This window comes from Rattus norvegicus, chromosome 2, assembly GCF_036323735.1.
Source record: "Rattus norvegicus strain BN/NHsdMcwi chromosome 2, GRCr8, whole genome shotgun sequence".
Classification (NCBI taxonomy): Eukaryota; Metazoa; Chordata; class Mammalia; order Rodentia; family Muridae; genus Rattus; species Rattus norvegicus.
Genome location: NC_086020.1, coordinates 151,446,758 through 151,471,536, shown reverse-complemented (window position 1 = coordinate 151,471,536; position 24,779 = coordinate 151,446,758). Strand labels below are relative to the sequence as shown.

At 40.0% G+C, this 24,779-nt stretch overlaps 1 protein-coding gene across 2 annotated transcripts in view; it reads right to left on the bottom strand.

The window, feature by feature from the left end:
- Positions 1 to 24,562, bottom strand: part of Kcnab1 (potassium voltage-gated channel subfamily A regulatory beta subunit 1) — a 466,662-nt gene extending 442,100 nt beyond the window's left edge. The window contains exon 1 of one of the 2 annotated variants that reach the window (XM_017590798.3): positions 24,117 to 24,562. In XM_017590798.3, the coding sequence (XP_017446287.1) occupies positions 24,117 to 24,391 (275 nt within the window). In that variant the 5' untranslated portion in view covers positions 24,392 to 24,562. The remainder of the gene's footprint in view (positions 1 to 24,116) is intronic. The other variant, XM_063281680.1, reaches the window with a different exon arrangement.
- Between the last annotated feature and the right edge of the window lie 217 nt (positions 24,563 to 24,779).

The window sequence follows — 24,779 nt, the reverse complement described above, 5'->3', positions numbered from 1 at the left end:
AGAGGTATTTTTGAGATGGTTCAGTGTGGATCTGGCACTTTTTTTCCCTTTACTTTTAGTGGAGGCAAATCAGAAATACTGAAGGAAAAGAAAAGAACTAGGAATATTTTGTTTATGATATGACTCAAAAGTGCCTAGCCCTCTGCACTTTACTACTGTGGGAAGCACAGAGTTCCGAAGTGCCATTTAAGAGTGTTAGGAACCCCTTTCTGCATGTACCCATCTTCACTGTCTAGTCAGTCAGCACTTCAAGGGGAGACTGATATCTACCACAAGTGTGTTACATCCATACACATAGTTAGCAATGGTTTGCTCACCTTAATTGTGAGCTCTATTCAGTCTAGCCCCTTTCTTGTCTTAGAAGTCAAAGCTCTGGATTCCAGGGAGAAATAAAAGATCACAAAATCCTGAAAGACCAAGAAAGAAACCACATGGTAGGACAAAATTTCAGAGACGTTGGGATTCTCACGCAAAGTTGCCTCTCTGTTTCCATCACATAACGACGAGCACTGTTCACATTTAACTGTGGGGCTATAAATGTGGTTCCTGCTCTAGTGGGAGCACTAGAGGCAGTGGAAGTCTCCCTCAAAGAAGAATTACAGGTAAAATGGGGAAAGGGGGTTGTTCCTAGAACAAGGAGTTTGTACCTCTTTTCTGTTTCATCCCCGCACTACATTGATCAAACCAGAACCTCCATTAAGTTGCCTGGACTCGTCCTCCCTTCCACCTGCCTCTCAAACACTCCATCTGGCACCCACGCCATGGGGTAATCTGGGACTCTAGGGTTGACTGCAAAACCCAGCAAGACCTGTACAAATGCCTGAATACCATCAGAGAGCATCTCCTAAGTCTACGGAAGATTTCTATTAGGTTCAGAAGATGAAGTTATTCCTAGCCAAGCTGAGACCACTCTGATACTCCATTCAGAAACCAATATCAAGTGGCCCCAAGACTAAAAACCAAGCACTAGTCAGCTGGTCCACAACCTGACAAATTGGGGTAATAGCAAATAATAATCTAAACAACTACTTTCAACAAAGGGGAGTCTAGATATCCACATCAAGAAATGCCACCAAAGACCTAATTCCAGGTGTGTGAATAAGCTAAATCAGTTTATGTATTTAAATATCCAAGGCTTACTTGTGTGTGTGTGTGTGTGTGTGTGTGTGTGTGTGTGTGTGTGTGTTATTTTTTGAGACAGTTTTCATTGCTGAACTAGAACTAACTAATTCTGATAGGTTGGCTGGTCAGCATATCCTAGGGATCTTGCTCCCGTCTCTACCTCCTCAGTGCTAGAATACAAGCATACCTCATGCTCTTGCAACAAGCACTTTATTAACTATGTCCCCAGTCCCCAGGCTGACTCTTGAAATGTCCTTTTACTGTATCATAATTATAAATGTTTAGCTACTGAACATAACATTGTTCCAAGGCAATAGTACATGAAAATAAATCAGCTGAAAAGTCCCAGGTCTGCTATGAATGAGAAATAGGTAATTCCCTTTGCCAGATTCTGATGAAATGCTCTATTGGGTGGGACATTTACAAAATCTAAATAAAAGTGGTATGCCATCAACATTTTGGAAAACTGAGTTCTAAATGTTTGGCTTCTCTGAAATCTCTAAGGGTTCCTCCAGATAAAATCTGTGGTGACTCCAGGACCTGGCACTCTTCTAGACAGAGTCATGTTATTACACAGAGGAAGGACTGAGTTAGTTTATGAGTGACTTTCTCTAATTTTGCTGGGTGGAATACAGTCAAGAATCAACTGATCTATCTGTCTGTCTATCTATCTGTCTATCTATCTGTCTATCTATCTATCTATCTATCTATCATCTATCTATCTATCTATCTATCTATCTATCTATCTATCTATCTATCTATCAGCTCTACCTTTTTTCTTTTTTTTCTATTTTTATTCTTCAAGGCAGAGTTTCTCTGTGTATCCCTGGCTGTTCTGAACTCACTTTATAGACCAGGCTGGGCTACAAACTCAGACATCCACCTGCCTTTGCTTTCTGAGATTAAAAGTGGGTATCACTATTCCTGGCCTAATAGTCTTTCTTTAACATAATTTAAGCATGTCTGACTTCCTTGTTTCCTATTCCTCACCCAAGTAAAGTCAGAATATTAGATGCAAAGAGCCATTAGGGCCAGGCATTCTAATATCTGCAAGAAAAGTCACCATCTTAAAAAAAAAAAAAAAGGCAACAGAGGAGTGGGGGTTGGGGAGGTAGTGCAGAAACCAAAATCCAAAGTTCCAGTAACAAATGCTTCTACTTATTTCCAAGGCATATCCCATACAGTTTAAACAAGCCCAGGGTACTTTTAATCCTTTTAAAATAGTAATATATTACAATAAAAATCATCTAACATAAAATACATTGTCTTAAATTAAATGGTTTAGTGGCTATAGTGTATTGACAATGTTCTATAGCCACTCCTCTATCTTCCAGAAAACCTCTTCCACTCATCTGAAGTAAAGTGTCACAGATGATAATCAGCTTCTTCTATTTACTCTCAAAACTCCAGAAAACACCACAATCTTCAGTGTGCCAGGGTAGATTTACTTGTTTTGATATTTTGTCCAAATAGAATCATAGGTGGTCTGACAATTTGCATCTGGTTTCTTTTACTTACCTGAGTGCTCTGGAGGTCCACCTATGTTATTACTCATCCTATTAAGAAAATTAAGCTAATCACAGAGAGACCGATATAGATACACAACACGACATGAGAGTAGAAGTAAAACTGTCTAAGGGGACTATCCAAGTCATGAGGAATAATATGTTAGACATACAATATGCATATGTGCAAACCCATAGAAACATCAATGAACTAAAATTAAAATGTTTTAGAAAATAGCTAGGGGCAGAATTATAGGGTGATCTGAGAAATCTACATTTAACCTGAGAAACTGCCACACTGTTTTTCATGAGGAACAAACCATTTTACATTCAAGACTCAAACAAGGTTTCAAATCTCAGTGCAACTCTGGCAGCAGCTCTTTGTGTGGTACGCATTTCAAGTGTAAATGAAGGACTGGTTCCTGTGGTTTCCATGTAATTATTACCGGAGCAAACAGATTTTCTTTTTCCTTTACTTGAGTAGCTTTTAAAGAAAAATGCTCTAGTTCTTCTGTCACTTTTTAATTTGTGTGCTTGTTGATGAATTATTAGACTTCTTTATATACTCTTTATTAGAGTCTTAACAGGTATACTTTTTTTTAGCACTTTTTCACATCCTGTAGGTTGTCACTTTGCATTTAAAAAGCTTGCTTTGCTTGTTGTTTTGCTCTTTTATGGTTTAGTCATATACATAACAAATTTTAGTCCTTCTAACCACACCCTCCAACACGTCCACACCCCTGCCACCAAGCACTTGTCTTAACTCCCTCTTCCTGATGGAACCATCTTCTCATCAAGTCTCTTTATATTTTCCTCTTTACCCCCACCCTCTATGTATTATCCACTGGTAATTTATTAATGGTGACATCACAAAATAGTGACACCTCTTCCTCCAGTCATCATCATCTATGAATATACTCTTGGGAGGGATTGGGCCACATAAGCCCTATCCTCTTCCACAATGAACTGTGAAGGGCACAGGTTTGTTCCTGTCTTTGGCAGCTAACCACATCTGTAAGGAGTGCAAAAGCATATCATTATGCCATGCATAAGAAAATACTTTTCTGCAGAAGTCTTCAGGAAACCCCAGATCTTATAATTTCCTTGCTCCCTCTTCCATGACAGGGGCACTTTAACATAGCACAGTCATCAACAACCACTATGATACACTAGAATTTTCAAATTATCTTTACTATTTTAAGTTTTGGTTACTGGAAAATGACTTTGGAAAATGTCTTATTTTGCCTCAATGTCAGATGAATAGAGTCTTGTTTTCTCTTTTTAGAAGTATCATCCACTCATCTTCCCAAGCTTTTTTCCAGTTAGCACTAGTTTGGTGCCATAGCCTAAGGGGGTCAAGTTTGCTTTAGCTGTGTCTCTTTCAATGATCATTCTATCTAACCTGCATCCCACTTGTTTGCACAGCACAAAACTCTGTGCACCTCCATTAAAACCTTGTTGCAATGGTGCATTTTGTACGATATTTTATTCTTATATTTTCTTTGTTCACTGTACTTTTCCAAAATGAATCATTTCATATTTCTATAGAGCTTACTGCACATTTCTAATGTCACACCAATTTATTACTATAGTCTTGGGCCACTGAAAACACTCTAAAGTTGTTTGGACAAGAGGTCTTCCTGAGTAATCCTTGTGATTTTAAAACTAGACTATGATAATGTTGAAATCTTTTTAGTGAATTGATTTTCTAGCTTGATTACTAGAGATTCTTTTACTATTACACATATACTAATGTAAGAATATTGGAGGCGTCTTGAATTGAACTGCTCCCACAGTCCTTTGTACCCAAATCCTGTGGGAGAAAGAGCTAGACTCTCAGAAGTACAGACAATCCTGAGAGCTCAGGGGAGACCTCCACTTCTGCTCATATTCCTGACCCAAGATGAACCTGTTTAGTGCCCTCTGGGCACAGGGCCCAAGGAGCAGACAGGGTCAGGACCTTTCCAGTTTCTGCCTTAGCCCAGAACTGAAAGCCACACCCAAGAGCAAAGGTAAGACCAACTCTTCTGTTCCAAGAGACCTGTCAGGAGGCTTTAGGACATTCCAACCCAGCAGTATCTCTCTGTTCCCAGATCCAGCTGAAAGGAAACTGGTCTACAGGAGTGCTGACACACAGATTACAGGACGGTCAAACCACTGTCAGAGACAGCAAGACAAGCTAACACCAGAGACAACCTGATGGTGAGAGGCAAGCACAGGAGCCTAAGCAACAAAAACCAAGACTACTCAGCATCATCAGAACCCAGTTCTCCCACCAAAATAAACACTAAATATCCCAACACACAAGAAAAACAAGATTTGGATTTAAAATCACATGGCATGATGATGATGATAGAGAACTTTAAGAAGGACATAAATAACTCCCTTAAAGAAATACAGGACAACACAGGTAAACAAGTTGAAGGCCTTAAAGAGGAAACAGAAAAATCCCTTAAAGAATTATAGGAAAACACAACCAAACACATGAAGGAATTGAACAAAACCATTCAGGATTTAAAAATGGAAATAGAAACAATAAAGAAAGCACAAAGGGAGACAACCCTGGAGATAGAAAACCTAGGAAAGAGATCAGGAGTCATAGACGCAGCTATCACCAACAGAATACCAATAGAAGAGAGAATCTCAGGGGCACAAGATACCATAGAAAACATCGACACAACCATCAAAGATAATGTAAAATACAAGTCGCTCCTAAGCCAAAACATCCAGGAAATCCAGGATACAGTGAAAAGATCAAACCTAAGGATAGTAGGTATAGAAGAGAGTAAAGACTCCCAACTTAAAAGGCCATTAAATATCTTCAACAAAATAATAGGAGAAAACTTCCCTAACCTAAAGAAAGAGATGCCCGTAAACATAGAAGAAGCCTACAAAATTTCAAGTAGATTGGATCAGAAAAGAAATTCCTCGCATCACATAATAGTTAAAACACCGAATGCACAAAACAAAGGAAGAGTATTAAAAGCAGTAAGGGAAAAAGGCCAAGTAACATATAAAGGCAGACCTATAAGAGACCAAACTTCTCACCAGAGACTATGAAAGCCAGAAGATCCTTGGTACATGTCATACAGACCCTATGAGAACACAAATGCCAGCCCAGGATAAGATATCCAGCAAAACTCTCAATTAATATAGATGGAGAAACCAGGATATTCCAAGACAAAACAAAATTTACACAATATATTTCTACAAATCCAGCCCTACAAAGGATAATAAATGGAAAACTCCAACACAAGGAGGGAAACTATACCCTAGAAAAAGCAAGAAAGTAATCTGCTTGCAACAAAACAAAAAGAAGAGAGACACACAAACATAATTCCACCTCTAACAATAAAAATAACAGGAAACAACAATCAATATTCTTTAATATCTCTCAACAACAACGGACTCAATTCCCCAATAAAAAGACATAGACTAAAAGCCTGGATGCATAAAGAGGACCCAGCATTTTGTGGCATACAGGAAACACACCTCAGAGACAAAGACAGAAACCTCAGAGTAAAAGGCTAGAAAAAAAATTTCCAAGCAAATGGTCCAAAAAACCAAGCGGGAGTATCCATTCTAATATGGAATAAAATCAGCTTTCAATCAAAAGTTATCAAAAAAGATAAGGAAAAAATCATATTCATCAAAGGAAAAAATGAACTTTCAATCCTAAATATCGGTGCTCCAAATGCAAGGGCACCTACATACATAAAAGAAACCTTACTAAAGCTCAAGCACACATTGCACCTCACACAATAGTAGGAGACTTCAACACCCCACTCTCATCAACGGACAGATCATGGAAACAGAAACTAAACAGAGACATAGAGAAACTAACAGAAGTCATGAAACAAATGGATTTAACAAATATTTACAAACATTTCATCCTAAAACAAAATAATATACCTTCTTCTTACCACCTCATGGTACCTTCTCCAAGTTGACCATATAATCATTCACAACACAGGCCTCAACAGATACAAGAAGACTGAAATAATTCCATGCATCCTGTTAGATCACCATGGACAAAGGCTGGTCTTCAATAACAACAAAAACCACAAAAAGCCCACATAACATGGAAGTTGAACAACACTCCACTCAATGATAACTTGGTCAAGGAAGAAATAAAGAAAGAAATTAAAGACTGTTTAGAATTTACTGAAAATGAAGGCAGAACATACCCAAACTTATGGGACACAAGGAAAGCAGTGCTAAGAGGAAAACTCATAGCTCTGAGTGCCTCCAAAAAGAAACTGGAGACAGCATACATTAGCAGCTTGACAGCAGACCTAAAATTTCTAGAACAGAAACAAGCAAATACAGCCAAGAGGAGTAGAAGGCAGCAAATAATCAAATTCAGGGCTGAAATCAACCAAGAAGAAAGAGAAAGGACTATACAAAGAATCAACAAAACCAGCCTGGTTCTTTGGAAAAATCAACAAGATAGATAAACCCTTAGATAAACTAACCAGAGGGCACAGAAAGTATATCCAAATTAACAAAATCAGAAATGAAAAGGGAGACATAACAACAGAATCTGAGGAAATTCTAAAAATAATCAGATCCTACTACAAAAGCCTATATTCAACAAAACTAGAAAATCTGGAGGAAATGGACAATTTTCTAGACAGATACCAGGTACCGAAGTTAAATCAGGATCAGATAAACCATCTAAACAGTCCCATAACTCCTAACAAAATAGAAGCAGTTATTAAATGCTCCAAACCAAAAAAAAGCCCAGGATCAGATGGGTTTCGTAAAGAATTCTATCAGACTTTCATAGAAGACTTCATATTAATACTGTTCAAAACATTTCATAAATTAGAATCAGAAGAAACACTACCCAATTCCTTCTATGAAACCACAATTATACTTATACCTAAACCACACAAAGACCCAACAAAGAAAGAGAACTTCAGGCCAATTTCCTTTATGAATATTGACACAAAAATACTCAATAAAATTCTTACAAACTGAATCCAAGAACACATGAAAGCAATCATCCAACATGATCAAGTAGGCTTCAGGGATGCAGGGAAGGTTCAATATACAGATATCTATCAATGTAATCCACTATATAAATAAACTCAAAGAAAAAAAACCTACATGATCATTTCATTGGATGCTGAGAAAGCATTTGACAAAATTCAACAACCTTTCATGATAAAAGTCTTGGAAAGATCAGGAATTCAAGGCCCATACCTAAACATAGTAAAAGCAATATACAGAAAACAAGAGCCAACATTAAATTAAATGGCGAGAGAGTCAAAACAATCCCACTAAAATCAGAGACTAGACAAGGCTGCGCATTCTCTCCCTTCTTCTTCAATATAGTACTCGAAGTCCTAGTCAGAACAATCAGACAACAAAAGGATGTCAAAGGATACAAATTGGAAGGGAACAAGTCAAAATATCACTATTGGCAGATGATATGATAGTATATTTAAGTGATCCTAAAAGTTCCACCAGAGAACTACTAAAGTTGATAAACAACTTCAGCAAAGTGGCTGGGTATAAAATTAACTCAAATAAATCAGTAGCCTTCCTCTACTCAAAGCATAAACAATCTGAGAAAGAAATTAGGGAAATGACACCCTCCACAATAGTCCCAAATAACATAAAATACCTCGGTGTGACTCCAACCAAGCAAGTGAAAGATCTGTATGACAAGAACTTCAAGTCTCTGAAGAAAGAAATTGAAGAAGAGCTCAGAAGACGGAAATATCTCCCATGCTCATGGATTGGCAGGATTAATATAGTAAAAATGGCCATTTTACCAAAAGCAAGCTACAGATTCAATGCAATCCCTATCAAAATTCCAACTCAATTCTTCATAGACTTAGAAAGAGCAATTTGCAAATTCATTTGAAATAACAAAAAACCCAGGATAGCAGAAACTATCCTCAACAATAAAAGTCCTTCTGGGGGAATCACCATCCCTGATCTCAAGCAGTATTATAGAGAAGTAGTCATAAAAACTGTATGGTATTAGCACGGAGACAGGCGGGTCGATCAATAGAATAGAATTGAAGACCCAGAAATGAACCCACATACCTATGGTCACTTGATCTTGACAAAGAAGCTAAAACCATCCAGTAGAAAAAAAGATAGCATTTCCCACAAATTGTGCTTGTTCAATTGGAGGTCAGCATGTAGAAGAATGTAAATCGATACATTCTTAAATGTACAAAGCTTAAGTCCAAGTTTATCAAGGACCTCCACATCAAACCAGGTACTCTCAAACTAAGAGAGGAAAAAGTGGGGAAGAGTCTTGATCACATGGGCACTGGAGAAAGTTTCCTGAACAAAACACCAATGGCTTATGCTCTAAGATCAAGAATCTACAAATGGGACCTCATAAAACTGCAAAGTTTCTGTAAGGCAGAGGATACTGTCATTAGGACAAAATGGCAACCAATAGATTGGGAAAAGATCTTTACCAATCCTACATTGAATAGAGGGCTAATATCCCAAATATACAAAGAACTCAAGAAGTTAGATTCCATAGAATCAAATAACCCTATTAAAAATGGGGTACAGAGCTAAACAAAGAATTCTCAGCTGAGGAATATCGAATGGCTGAGAAGTACCTAAAGAAATGTTCAACATCTGTAGTCATCAAGGAAGTCCAAATCTAAACAATCCTGAGATTCCACCTCATACCAATAAGAAAGGCTAAGATCAAATACTCAGGTGAAAACAGATGCTGGTGAGGATGTGGAGAATGAGGAACACTCCTCCATTGTTGGTGGGGTTGCAAATCACTTTGGAAATCAATCAGTCAGTTCTTCAGAAGATTGGACACTGTACTACCTGAGGACCCAGCTATACCTCTCCTGGGCATAAACCCCCAAAATGCTCCAACATACAACAAAGACACATGCTTCACTCTGTGCATAGCAGCCTTATTTATAATATTCTGAAAGTGGAAAGAACCCAGATATCCTACAATAGAGGAATGGATACAGAAAATGTGGTACATTTATTTACACAATGGAGTACTACTCTCCTATTAAAAACAATGACTACATGAAATTCTTAGGAAAATGGATGCAGCTAGAAAATATCATCCTGAGTGAGGTAACCCAATCACATAAAATCACACATGGTATGCACTCAGTGAAAAGTGGCTATTAGCTTAAAAGCTCAAATTACCCAAGATACAATCCACAGACTACATGAAGGTCAAGAAGAAGGATGACCAAAGTGTGGATGCTTCAGTCCTTCTTAAAAGAGGGAACAAAAATATTTATAGGAGTGGATATGGAGACAAAGTTTGGAGTAGAGACTGGTGATCCAGCCCATATATATACAGCCAACAAAACTAGATAATATCTATGAAGCCAAGAAATACATGATGACAGGAGCCTGATATAGCTGTCTCCTGAGTGGCTCAGCCAAAGCATGACAAATACAGAGGCAAATGACAGCAGCAAACCATTGAAGTGAGAATGGGGTCCCTGTTGGAGGCATTAGAGAAAGGCTTAAAGGAGTTGAAGTGGCCTGCAACCCCATAAGAACAACAATACCAACCAACCAGAGTTCCCAGGGCCTACAACACTATCCAAAGACTACATGGACTGACCCATATCTTCAGTTGCATATGTAGCAGAGGATGGCCTTGTTGGGCACCAATGGGAGGAGAAGCCATTGGGCCTGCCAAGGCTGGACCCCCAGCACTGGGGAATGTCATGGGGTGGGGGAAGCCTGGAATGGGAGGTTGTTGGGGATGGGGAACACTCTTATAGGATAAGGGGGAGGGGGATGCAATAGGGGCCTTATGGCTGGGAAAACAGTTAAGGGAATAACATTTGAAATGTAAATAAAAAATATCCAAAAAAAAAAAAAAAAAGAAAGAAAACAGAGTTACCAATAAATGAGGGGGAAAAAAAGAACATTGGAATATATATTTGTTTGTTTTTTCTTCTTTCTCTCTTTCTTTTTTTCTTATTAGTTCTGAAGACAAGTATCATGGGAAACATATTTAACTGAAAATACTTTAAAACACATGCAAACTTAATGCTTTCTATCATTACATGGAGTGTAAAATACTACAAACAGGTTTAATCATTTAATGTTTTGCTGAACAAGTAACTGTTATTTGGATAGTCTCATCATTCAAATTACTAAGCTTCCAGACAGAGGTTGTCTTTAGCACATCTTGCTTGTAGATTGTTTATACTGATTAACAGCTATTTAGCCTTAGGGAAAATTAAATAGTGTAACAGTCCTCCCCCTTTAACAGTTTATTTCATACTTAACATCCATATTCATTGTAATAAATGAAATGTGAATATTAAGCTACGAAATGCACTTTTTTTAGTAAAAATTGTAAAGAGAGATTTGTACTAAAACAAGGTCCTTTAAACATAAACTGAAATTGTCTTAAGCAATTATTCTGAGTCCTCACCATTCTATACACACACACACATTCACACACACACATTCACAAATACATACACACATTCACAAATACATACACACATTCACAAATACATACACACATTCACAGACACACACACATTCACAGACTCATACACATTCACAAACACATACACACATTCACAAACACACACATTCACAAACACACACACATACACACACATTCACAAATACACACACCCATTCACAAACACACACACACATTCACAAATACATACACACATTCACAAATACATACACACATTCACAGACACACACACATTCACAGACTCATACACATTCACAAACACATACACACATTCACAAACACACACATTCACAAACACACACACATACACACACATTCACAAATACACACACCCATTCACAAACACACACACACATTCACAAACACATACACACATTCACAAACACACACATTCACAAACACACACACACACACACATTCATACACACACCCATTCACAAACACACACACATTCACAAACACATACACACATTCACAAACACACACACATTCACAGACACACACACATTGACAGACACACACATTGACAGACACACACACATTCACAAACACACACACATACACACACATTCACAGATACACACACATACACACACATTCACAGACACACACATTCACAAACACACACACATTCACAAACACATACACACATTCACAAACACACACATTCACAAACACACACACATACACACACATTCACACACACACACCCATTCACAAACACACACACATTCACAAACACACACACATACACACATTCACACACACACACCCATTCACAAACACACACACACACATTCACAGACACACACACATTCACAGACACACACACATTCACAGACACACACATTGACAGACACACACACATTCACAAACACACACACATATACACACACACATTCACAGACACACACACATTCACAGACACACACACATTCACAGACACACACATTGACAGACACACACACATTCACAAACACACACACATTGACAGACACACACATTGACAGACACACACACATTCACAAACACACACACATACACACACATTCACAGATACACACACATACACACACATTCACAGACACACACATTCACAAACACACACACATTCACAAACACATACACACATTCACAAACACACACACATTCACAGACACACACACATTGACAGACACACACATTGACAGACACACACACATTCACAAACACACACACATACACACACATTCACAGATACACACACATACACACACATTCACAGACACACACATTCACAAACACACACACATTCACAAACACATACACACATTCACAAACTCACACATTCACAAACACACACACATTCACAAACACACACACATACACACACATTCACACACACACCCATTCACAAACACACACATTCACAAACACACACACATACACACACATTCACACACACACCCATTCACAAACACACACACACATTCACAGACACACACACATTCACAGACACACACACATTCACAGACACACACATTGACAGACACACACACATTCACAAACACACACACATATACACACACATTCACAGATACACACACACATTCACAGACACACACATTCACAAACACACACACATTCACAAACACATACACACATTCACAAACACACACACATTCACAAACACACATTCACAGACACACACACATTCACAGACACACACATACACATTCACAAACACACACACACATACACACACTCACACACACGTTGATTCAAAGTAGTGAGTCAGACAGGAATGACTTGTGTCCTTAAGGATATAGAGTTTTACTAAATGATATTACATGCAAAAACAACACTGTATCGTGTTTCTGGCAACTGGAAGGCTGGTTTGACTGCCACCAAGCATCCTGCAGGTTATATCATTTAAAAAGACATAGTAAGTGTCACTTGGGTGGACATACTAGCAAAGATGCTTCTTTTACAAGCCCACGCCTTGATGGTTCTGAAATAACAGACTGAATCAACAGGTCACCTGGCTCTGTACCCATGCTATCTGACTTATGTTTCCATGTGCCTGATCCTGTCTCATGAGATGCCAGCCTGTGTGTCTGGTGCCAGAGGCTGTGGCTGTTGCCATGGGAAGGAAGGAGCTGCTTCATTACCAACATGACCTCTGAAAATCCAAAGGAGGAAGAAGGGAACATGAGATACAACCCTCATATGATCCTTAGGGCTGCGTGGAACTGAGAAACTCGGAAAAGCAATGTCCATGGACGGACATAGAAGAATGTTTACTTCATCAGTGTCCCATGTCCCTGCCAACCTGGTATCATATCACCTTCTACAGTTTTCTGAAGTGTCATCAGCCTTCTCAGCAAAACAGGAAAGTTGAAATACAAGAAGGGAGGCCCAAAGAGACTGACCTACCATGAGCCCAAGGAAAGGTCAGGTCAAAGGTCAGGCTTTAATGAAAGGAATACCATTTAAAATAGAGGGTAATAGAGATATCTATCTCCTTGTTACAGGGAATTGCAAAATTCATGTTGTTTGCTTGAACCATTACCCTGTGCTAGAGACTGGCTCACTGCGACATGTCCATTTCTCTTTTTCCCTAAGCCTTCATTTAGACTACAAGTCCCAGCATCCTATTCAGCTAGGTGTGGTCATGTGGCCCACTATAACTTTTCCTCACAAATAACATTTACAGGCCCAGTATCTTCCATGTGATTTTTCTTCCTTTCTTCCTCTGTCTGATAGATTGATGCCAATGCTCAAGCCATCTAAAAAAAAAAAAAGGTAAAAAATGACAGAGCTCTTACCTCAGTTCCATCCATGTGAACCTTCAGACTCATGACTGTGCTTCAAAATTAAAACACTCCCATATCAGGTGACTAATATGTCAGAATTTAGCAGCTAGGGATAGCTTTATGATTAGTAGCTTCATTAGGTAAAACATATTTGTGTACAGCCCTGTGATCAATACTGGGAGACCTTCCTCAATCAGGGACCGGAGCCACAAGTCTGGACAGAAGCTCAGTTTAAATTTCTGGCAACTAAAGATATGTTTGGCAACTTTCCCTTTGCATTTAGACTATAATGTGTGTTCCTATACACAAAACTCTTAACTTCTCTTAGTGTAGAGTGGAGATTCTTCCCAAAGACTGCAAGATTGAGGCTTGACAGCATTTAATATATCTGGAAGGCTGTTATGTAAGGAATATAGCTTCAGCTATTATTTCCAAAGGTACATGAGCAAGTGTTCCTCATCCCCCTGTGGTGCCTCCTTTCCATGAAACAAAAGCATAGAAGCCAACATAAAGAGTTTCTGTCAAGGCAACAGGCTCTGGCTTGTGACAAGAACTGAGAGGCCAGTATGGTTGTTTCCATCTACCCTTCGTGGAATTCAGATGGATAGACCTGGCCAAGCATTACCTCAAATACAATTAATGAAATCAAGTTCAATTCATCTAGCAGGAGATGCCACTTCAGTGTCTCTGTATAGATCCTTTGATAAACACGTCATGTAGGGGGGAAAAAAAACAAAAAAACGAAGCCGGAAGAAGACATGATAAAGTTTGTGGCACACTCCACTGATCCAGTTTTTTGATTGTCCATGTGAGTGATTTCTTCCTCATCTGGCTCTTTGCTAAACATGTGTGGGGCAAGATGCAAGAACCTCAAACCCGAGGGGAATGCATGACTCCACATCCATTTATGTATTCAGAAACACCACCAAGATTTAAACCTAGGCCTTTCTACTCCATATCAGAAGGGAATTAGCCACAGCTTATAGAAAGAGGACACGGCAGATGACCATGTGATTTATTGCACATAGAACAGATTTACTCCCCCACCCCGATACTTTCCATTGCCAAAGTCAATACCTGTACTTGATACCCATCACCTTCTGTTTTAGCTGTGTATACCCCCAAGTTCAGATACAATCACTCCTGACAGGAACCCAGATCCCTCCTCTTAATTCTATAGTATGCCCTTCTCTTCTAGAGTATAGTATAAATGTTATTTCTCATTCATACATGAAGATATTTTAGTAATTCATCTTTGTGTCACCTTGCATAGACAGTATGCTCAATCCAACTGGCACATATTATCCACTGATCTCATGATTCATACTTGAGATTATCTTCTTGCATAACTTTCTTTCATAATCTCAGGTCTTTGACAAATGCAGCCAGAATCTTCTAAGCTCTGGGATCATTTGGCTGAAACTAAGTCTATCAAAACTCATCTTAAGAACTGCCTGTGCCCAACACATGAAACTCAAGAAGGATGACCAAAATGTGAACGCTTCACTCCTTCTTTAAAAGGGGAACAAGAATACCCTTGGCAGGGAATAGGGAGGCAAAGTTTAGAACAGAGGCAGAAGGAACACCCATTCAGAGCCTGCCCCACATGTGGTCCATACATATACAGCCAGCCAATTAGACAAGATGGATGAAGCAAAGAAGTGCAGGCAGACAGGAGCCGGATGTAAATCTCTCCTGAGAGACACAGCCAGAATACAGCAAATACAGAGGCGAATGCCAGCAGCAAACCACTGAACTGAGAACGGGAATCTTAGAAAGGACTGAAAGAGCTTGAAGGGGCTTGAGACCCCATATGAACAACAATGCCAAGCAACCAGAGCTTCCAGGGACTAAGCCACTACCTAAAGACTATACATGGACTGACCCTGGACTCTGACCTCATACGTAGCAATGAATAGCCTAGTAAGAGCACCAGTGGAAGGGGAAGCCCTTGGTCCTGCAAAGACTGAACCCCAAAGTAAACGTGATTGTTGGGGGGAGGGCGGTAATGGGGGGAGGATGGAGAGGGGAACACCCATAGAGAAGGGGAAGGGAAGGGGTTAGGGGGATGTTGACCTGGAAACCGGGAAGGGGAATAACAATTGAAATGTTAATAAGAAATATTCAAGTTAATAAAGATTGAAAAAAAAAAAGAACTGCCTGTGCCAGGAATCTTGTCCTGCCTTCTGGAAACCTGTGGAGGTGAACAAATTCTGGGAATTTAAGTAGTTCTGGTAAGAGTGAGAGCAACATTAGGATGCAGCTTAGTAGACCACTGTTCCGGATCATAAGGAGTATGAGTTACAGAGGTGAAATCCATATCAGAGTACAGGAACTAAATATTCACCTACGTGTTTGTGTGGTGAATACTGAACTACTCCAGTAATTTCTACTTAATCAGTTCAGGATTGGAATGCTAGTACTGCTGGTATCTAAGATCCTCTTTGTATTCTAACCTCAATTTACTTTTTCCTCAGGAGGATGGTGCTCTCCTCAATACCTGATGGAATCTTAATTGAGCAAAGCAGGTTACTCAGCACCTAGGTACTGGGTGAAGGACACATTCTTGCCAGACACCTTTAGAGTCACTAACTCTTAGTCCTCTTTGTAAGACTTAACCACGTAGACCATGCATAATGTGGGTTATGGCTCAGTTCCCAGCAAAGCATGAAATGAAAAACAAAATGCATTCTTCTTTACTTTGAAGAAATAAAAGAATTTTCTTTTAATTCGCTCGTCTTACCACACTCACTTTCAATGGTAGTCATCTTCTTTTCAAAAGAATGATACTTTAAATTCATCTGTTGAAATTTTTGTATGCATAAACCTTGTATCTTGATCATATTCACCTTTATCCACTTTCCTCTAATACCCTTCAGGATGCTCCCAATGTCGTGACCTCCTTTTCAAAGTTATTTAGTTAGTTTTAAATCCTGAGTCTAATTAGAGCTGCCTGTGTGCACATAAGGTGCAGGGCTATGTACTGGGGCATGGGCTCACAAGTGGCCACAGCTCCAAATAAAAGTGACTCTCCTTCCCCCAGCAACCATCAATTAGATCCTCAATTTGGGTCTGAGGATTTCCTTATCCCTCCTTGATGGCTTGGTCTTTGCAGGTCTTGTGAGTTCACATGTGTAGCAACCATATCATAGCCATAGGGCAGCACAGAACTCCTCCCAGTTCTATAGGTCTTGCATTCTTTCTGTCCCCTCTTATGGTCTGCTTCTGGAGGCTCGGTGGTGGTGATAAGGGGGAGGGTTGATGCTGAGGTCTCGCCTGCAGCTGAGCACTTGCAGTTCCTCAGCACTTTGACTGGTCATTGACTGTCTGCACTAACTACTGCCCACCGCAGTATGAAGCTGCTATGACATCGATGCACATGATGCTGTTTGGTTTTCGTCAACTTGATACAATCTAGAGTCATTTGAAGAAGAAACCTCCACTGAGAAAAGCCTCAATTAGATTAGTCCATGGGAGCGTTTCTTGATTAATGATAGATATAGGGGTGCCCAGGCCATTAAGGGTAGTGACACAACTGAGCTGATGATCCTGGGAGATATGAGAGCGGTAGATGAACATGACTGTGAGGAACAAGCTAGTAAGCAGAATTCCTCCATGAACTTTGATTCAGTTCTTGTCTAAAGTTCCAGCCTTCTATTTTGGCCAATTCTTGACAATGGACTGAAACCTGTAAGCCAAATAAATCTTCCCTCTCTAACTTACTTTTGTTCAGTTTTTTATTACAGCAACAGAAAGCAAGCCAGAACATAAAAATGTAAACATTTAGAAAGCAGCTTAAAATTGTGACCTTTTAGAAAAACAGCATCAGTAGATTTTCCCCTAGGGCCTATGGTTTACATAATCATGGGTTCTGACCATGTTTCTTTCCTGTGCAGCAGCCTAAAATGTAATCAAGAAAGAAATTGGTTGCTCTCTGTCTTTATTACAGGTTTATTACTATGATAAAACTCCAAGGCAACCAATAAAAACAATATTTAATTTGAAGCTTGCAGTTTCAAGGACTTATAGTCCATGATGATAGAGCAAGGACATGGCAGCAGGTACAGTTAAAAGCTTATATCTTGACCCAAAATTAGGAGGCAGAGAGAAACAGGCTCAGAAGGGCATAGGTCTTTTGAAACACCAAAGCTTGCCCTAGTGGTACACCTCCTCCAACAAGGCCACACCTCTTAATCCTTCCCAAACAGTTCCATCAACCGGGGATCCAAGTATTCAAATATATGAACCTCCAGAACCATTCTCATTCAAACTATTACACCGTATAAAACATCTCGCCATTTTTGGGCCAGTGACCTACATATGTGAACAGATAGTGTCACATATGGGATCTGGTGCTGCATAAGACTATTAATATCTTTCTCCCCTAACAAATAAAAGCACCTTCCAACATTATGAAAGTTATCCAGCAAACAAAAAGTTTCTTAGTTAGTTCAAGATTAATTTCTGTATTCTGCATCTGACATGTGTGCTGCATTCAGCACTAGGGTCATACCATGTAATTATGGTGGGTAGCCAAAATCCAAAAGTGAATAGCCTTTACTGGGACTAACTGACCAATGACTCATGGCAGGGTCCTTGTCACTTAGATTTATCTTTGATAATGTCTCTAAGAACATTTCTTGAATATGAGGTATCTCTGTTCAGCCAAAAGGCGAGATATAGGTGGAGGTGTCATTTCCCTAATTGGGACTGGGCTGGGAGAAAGATAAAAGGTGAGACTTCTGGGTCCCAGGAGGAAGAGAAGAGGACAAGGGGGAGGAGTCAGAGCAGGCAGTGGAGCAGAGGAAGCACTAGACATGTAGGTCTCTGGACACATGTAGTTTGTAGCCTCCGCCATGGGTGAAGGACAAGGAGGATGGGGCAGGATATTCTTTGTCCAGCCATTGTGTTATCTGGATAGTTTTAAAATATTAAAATTGTCTAGAGTTTTCCATCTGCAGCAACTAAGGTGGGCAGGAGCAAAAGCACAGCAGGAGGTAGTCATCGGCGAGGTTGAGGAGACTCTGGCTGAGCTTTCGAGAAAGAGCTAGCCTGTTTTTAAAATTACTAGTAACATCTTTAATTAGCTTACAAATTAGTAGGATTTTATGTGACTTGTTCCTACATTTTCCCTATCTATCTATCTATCTATCTATCTATCTATCTATCTATCTATCTATCTATCTGGTATATCATAGTGCATGTTTTGGTTAACCCACCCACTATCCCTCTTTTCCTTTCCCCCAGTCCTCTGCCCTAGCCACCTATTTCTACTCAAACCTTTAGCTTCTCATATGCCGGTCCTGTTCTTTCATAGCACATGTGTTCTATTATCCCCCTTAATATATTTTTACTAGGTTTGCAAGATCACAGGTTCCCATGGAGCTTGTTCATACACGCTTTATATTAGTTAACTCTTCCTCAGTTCTCTCTTCCCTGTTTATCACTCTACTACCTGCTTGAACCCTTTTGCCCCAACATTTCCCCTATCTCTGTCTGTCTGTCTGTCTGTCCGTCCGTCCGTCCATCCATCCATCTATCTATCTATCTATCTATCTATCTATCTATCTATCTATCTATCTATCTATCTATCTGGTGTATCATGGTGCATGTGTGATTGGCAGAGGACAACAAGTCAGAGTCAGTCCTTTTTCCTCCACGAGGGTCCCAGGGACTTAATTCAGGTCATTAGTTTTGATAGCAAGTGACTTTATCCACTGAGCCATCTCTCCAGTCCATAAAGTCACCGAGTTTTGAATTTCAACAAATTGTTAGGTATGTTAATTAACTTTTTGAGTTTCTATTTCTTTGACCACAAAAAGAGCAAGAAGTTGTGTTCCTTTTCTGAATTTTTCTTTATCTTATTGCTCTGAGACAGCATCTCCCATTGAACCGGATTCTTACTTTTTCTAGGCTAGACTGGCCAGTGAGCTCTCAGCATTTGCCTTTGTTCCCCTTTGTGTCTATGTTGCATGAATACTGGGGTTACATGCATGCATGCACAGTCATGCAGACATTTACATGAGTGCTGGTATTGAATTCAAGCCCTCATGCTTGCAAAGCAAGCATTATTAGTCACTGGGTGATCTCCACGCCTATACTTTTTTTGTTTTTTTTGAAACAATTCTCTCACTGAATTCTGAACAGTTCAGTTAGGCTGGACTGTCCAACAAGGTCAAATTCTCCTGTTTCCATCTATCTAGAGGTGAGGAAGTGCTTCTGGATCAGCATAATTATGTGTGGGTGCTTAGGACCCTAACTCAGGTTCTCATGCTTGTGTGTTAAACACTGTACCACTATCTCTTAGCTCTCTTGCTTACATTTATCTATTTTTAAAGCATTAGGCAAAGGCCAAAGATTCCTTCTGGGTTCAGAAAATTTATTTTAAAACACTAAATAAAATTTAAAAAGTCATGTCCACAATTACATGGTGTTCTAGTTGGTTTCTCTGTTGCTATGGTAAAACCCTTGACCAAAATTGACTTGTAGAGACTTTTTTGGCTTATACTTTCACATCATAAACTATCATGGTGGGAAGCTAGACCAGGAGCTGAAAGCAGATACTTTGGAGGCAGGAACAAAAGCAGAACCATGAAGGAGCATAACTTACTGCCTTCTTCCTCATGGTTTGCTCAGTCAGTTGGCTTTCTTATACATCCCAGGACCACCTGCCTAGGGGTGACACTGCTCAGCATGGCACCTACTACAATGAACTGGGCCTGGCCACATCACTCAACAATGAAGAAAATGTCTCATTGTCTTGGCCACATGCCAGTCTGCTGGAGACAATTCTTCAGCTGAGGTTCCCCTCTTCCCTGGTGACCCAAGCTATTGTCAACCTGACAAAACCAAGTAAACAAGCAATTACACAAAAACAAGTAACATGTAAGGGAGCAAAGAGGAAAAGCCAAGTTTTGCCTCTAACTCCAGAGCTCTGGTCCCTACTCTATTCTCATTTGGTAGGCAAGTAACGAGCTGCCACGGATGATAAATATATCCAATATCACTGCCATTAGGCAGCTCTGAAATGGACGATCAGTCAATATGAAGCAAATTTTATTAGGTTGTTTTACTGTATAATCCCATGTACACACAGCCCAGAACAGGGAACAGGGCTACTCTTACATCTTCATTCTCTGTCCTGCTTCCTATATCTGCTTAGTAAATAAATATACCAGGAATCTTGAGCCCTGCCTCCACTTTAATGCTTTCCTGTAATCAGTTCCTTTGAAATGCAGGTTGTTGTGGGATCCATGTATAAAACAACCCAGCCTGAGCTAGAATGAACTTGCTATACAATATTTTAAGTCCGCTTTCCCAGGCAGGGGAATCAGAGTCAAAGTACACTAAGTCCTTACTGATGCCCATCAAATTCTTCTCAACCACAGTCTGTGGCATCTTCACACTCCCCTCAACACATTGCATGTTCTGCTGTATAAACAACATTTCACAGAGGCATAACATTTCAAGTATTTTAATTAAAGGTTAGGGACATTTATCATCTACATATAAAGTCTAAAGTAGAAATATCAGGAGATCCAAACTATTTGATGAAAACACATTTCAAATCCATAAAGCCTTCTCATAACTTCCTGACAGCTAATCCAAACAGCTGGGTAGCTCAGGGATTTGCATCCCAATGTGAGCATTAAAATGTGAAATGTTGCCTAATTAATCATTGTTTAGGAGACTCATCAGAATGGGGGCTTCCCATACTGGGAGTTACAAAAGCAGAGAGCTATACAAAGTAGGAGATCTTCAGCAAATTCATCTAAGTTAGGATTGAGCTAGGTGACAAGTGCGATTTGCATGCTCTAGTCCCCTGTACAACCCCCCCTCCCCGAGTAAAATCATATTGCAAATAAAGGATGGATCTTCCGTTCTGGCGGTGTTCAATAGACAAGACCATCATGATTTCAACACACTCTCTAAGCAGGTGTCAATTAACAGTTAAATGGTATTGCCCTGAGGATTAGAATAATCTCAAATCGTGTTTTAGGCAGTCTTGTCTGACAGCAGGGCCGTGATTATTTAAGTAGAGCAGTGGAGAGCAGATTTTCTGCCCCAAATTTCTCACTAAACCTCATTAGCTTAACCAGTACTTCACTCTGACTTGGTAAATGCTGCCTCAGTGTCAGATGACAGCAGGGAGTTTGTGGTCTTGTATTATACTCCTTATGGAAAGTAGCAGGTTTAGCATAAGTCAAGGAATATGTTAGGGAAAGAAACCATTATCATGTATTTCCCTTGTCACTTGACTTCCCCCAGAGGCCCTGTAACAACAGTTTTATAGACATGCAAGATATACAATGATTTGGGATATGGGTTGTGAAAGGAGATAAATTTCTAGCAAGCACAAGCTCCCTCAAGCCTTTCTTAAATGAGACTGCCCCTTCCTCAAGCTCCCAGCACTACCCCTTTTCTTCCCCACTACTCCCCATCCCCCACAGTTGCAGGCATCAGTCTATTCAAGAGCACAGACAGGTCACCCTGGCAGTGAACACTGCATCTAATTCCCAGACATTTCTAGAAGCTTTATTTCACCCTTCTTGTTTTAAGTGCTGACTTTTCAATAGTGGCTTACATTTGGAAACATTTATTTTATTACTGTTTTGGGAAAAAGGAAATGTAAATGTGTCAAGACATTTTGAATTGTGCTGTCCAAGTTTCTAGAGTATACACACTACTTAATTCAACTGCTTTAGACGTTTCCAGAGTATATGTACTATTTAATTCAACTGCTTTAGAGGTTTCCTTTTTGAATTAGAAATATAACAATGGAAGCTGGGGAAAAGGGCCCAGGGGATAAGAACATTTGTTCTGAAAATGTTCAGAACTGAGTTCAAACCCCAGCATCCATTGTGAAAAAGTCAGGCGAGCCGTATGTGCTGTAACCCTAGCATTTTGGGGCAAAGACAGGCAGATCCTGAGAGTTCCTCGTTCATCCAGTCTAGTCAAAATGACAAGCTTCTGAAAGAGTGAGAGATTCTGTCTCAATGAAGGAAGGGGGAGAGTTGACAGAAAAGGAAAACTGATGTTTTGCTCTGGCCTCCCTGCATATCTGCACACTCATGTACATAAAGTACACATACTAAACACACTCACCACACACACACACACACACAGACACACAAACACACACCACACACATTTACACAACATACGCAAAGAAAATCACATACACTCATATCAAGTTTAGACAATACTTATCACAGATATGCAACCCACCCCATATCACCCCATGTACAGTCACACACACACAACACACACAGAAACACACACACACACACACATCATACCACACATACACACTCAGAAGTTTCTAAGAGCATAGTGGATATTTTCATATAGTATGCTGTAGTCTTAACAAAAGACATATTTTGGCTATTTCATTAATTTTTTCTATTGAAATTTTATTATCATTTAATAAATACTATTCTGGGGATTATTTAACATAGCATTCCGTGTAAAATTATCTCTATTTCCTAAGAGGTTTCTTAATACAACTTATAGGAAATAAGCACACTTGGGTTTCAGGACTCCAGACATTGCGCTCAGGTTGCCTTACTGTGGTGTGTTTAATAAAACTCTCCTTCCTTATTGATATGTGAAGCCCAGGTCGAGGAAAGAACAGAAAGGAAATCTTCAGGAAATTGCTTTACATTTACATCTTTTTAAAAAGTAGCCCTTTCTCCGTGTGTTAGCTGTCTCAACTGTTGAGTATGTGATTGTCAACAGAACAAGCTCAGCGCCCCTCTTGAACCTCTGACTGAACCTTCCTTCATCCAGCAAGTTAACACTATTCAACTATCCAGTTTCAAAACAGCTCAAAAAGCTCTCTCCCCATGCCCCACTTCCAAGGGAAGGGAAATGCAGGTACACTGCAATAATAATATTTCGTTCTTTGGGGAAGAAACCTTTTTTTTTTAACAATCTCCGAATTCCTTTGATATTCTTTTTTCTCTAGAGAAAAGAATTTGACTCTCCTCCCGTAAGCTCATTATTGGCTTTCCAAAGGATGCTTTCCCGGTCTCAATCCAGAGAGCTTTGTTTATTATTGCACCAAGTTCCTGCCTTTTGTTCTGCAAGTTCTGAAGTGCCAAGCGTCTCTGAGGCCGTGAGAGCCGCCGCTAAGATTTCACAGCCCGGTAAGGAACACCTGCTCTCCAGATCCCACCCGGGATGATGGCCCGATCGGCCGGATCGCAGCGAGCTCACCTGTGCGGCATCCCGGTGGTGTGTGCAGTAGTGTGCTCGCTCGACAGCTCGCAGAGCCTTAGGTACCAGTTCATCTCCACCTCCCGCAGCAGGGCCAGCTGCCTTGCCCTGAGCTGGCTTTGCCCTGAGGGGCTGAGGCTGCTGTCTTTGACATTTTCGGGGGCTTTCTTGGGAGATCTGTCTTTCCCCCCTGAAGAAAGGCCAGACTGCTTTCTAAACTTGCTGTTGTCTTCGGAGATCTGACTCCCTGCAGCGCCAGTACGGGCTGCCAGCATCCTGGAAGTTCCTGTCTGCCTGCCTGGGAAGACGCTAAGCGACTGTCATCAAAGTAATTTGAATTGATTTCTGCTGCTGTCTCCCTCCGCTGCCCTGCCTTCCCGCCCCCCACCTTAACCTTATCCTGCTGCGGACCTGTAACTGAGCCTGCTGCACTTGGAATGAAAGGCTATCTACCTCTAAAGTTTCCTGGCGGAGGAAAGGCGGCTACTACCTGTCACTTGGAATATGGAAATTCAAGTCTCCAAAACTTTGTAATTCTGAAGTTTATGAAGTATATCTGCTTTAAAGATAGGAATATGACTTCATTCAACAATGGCAACTTTACCTTAGACAATAAGATTTGGGTAAATTATATTCCATTGCCACATTAGAGTTACTTTTTTT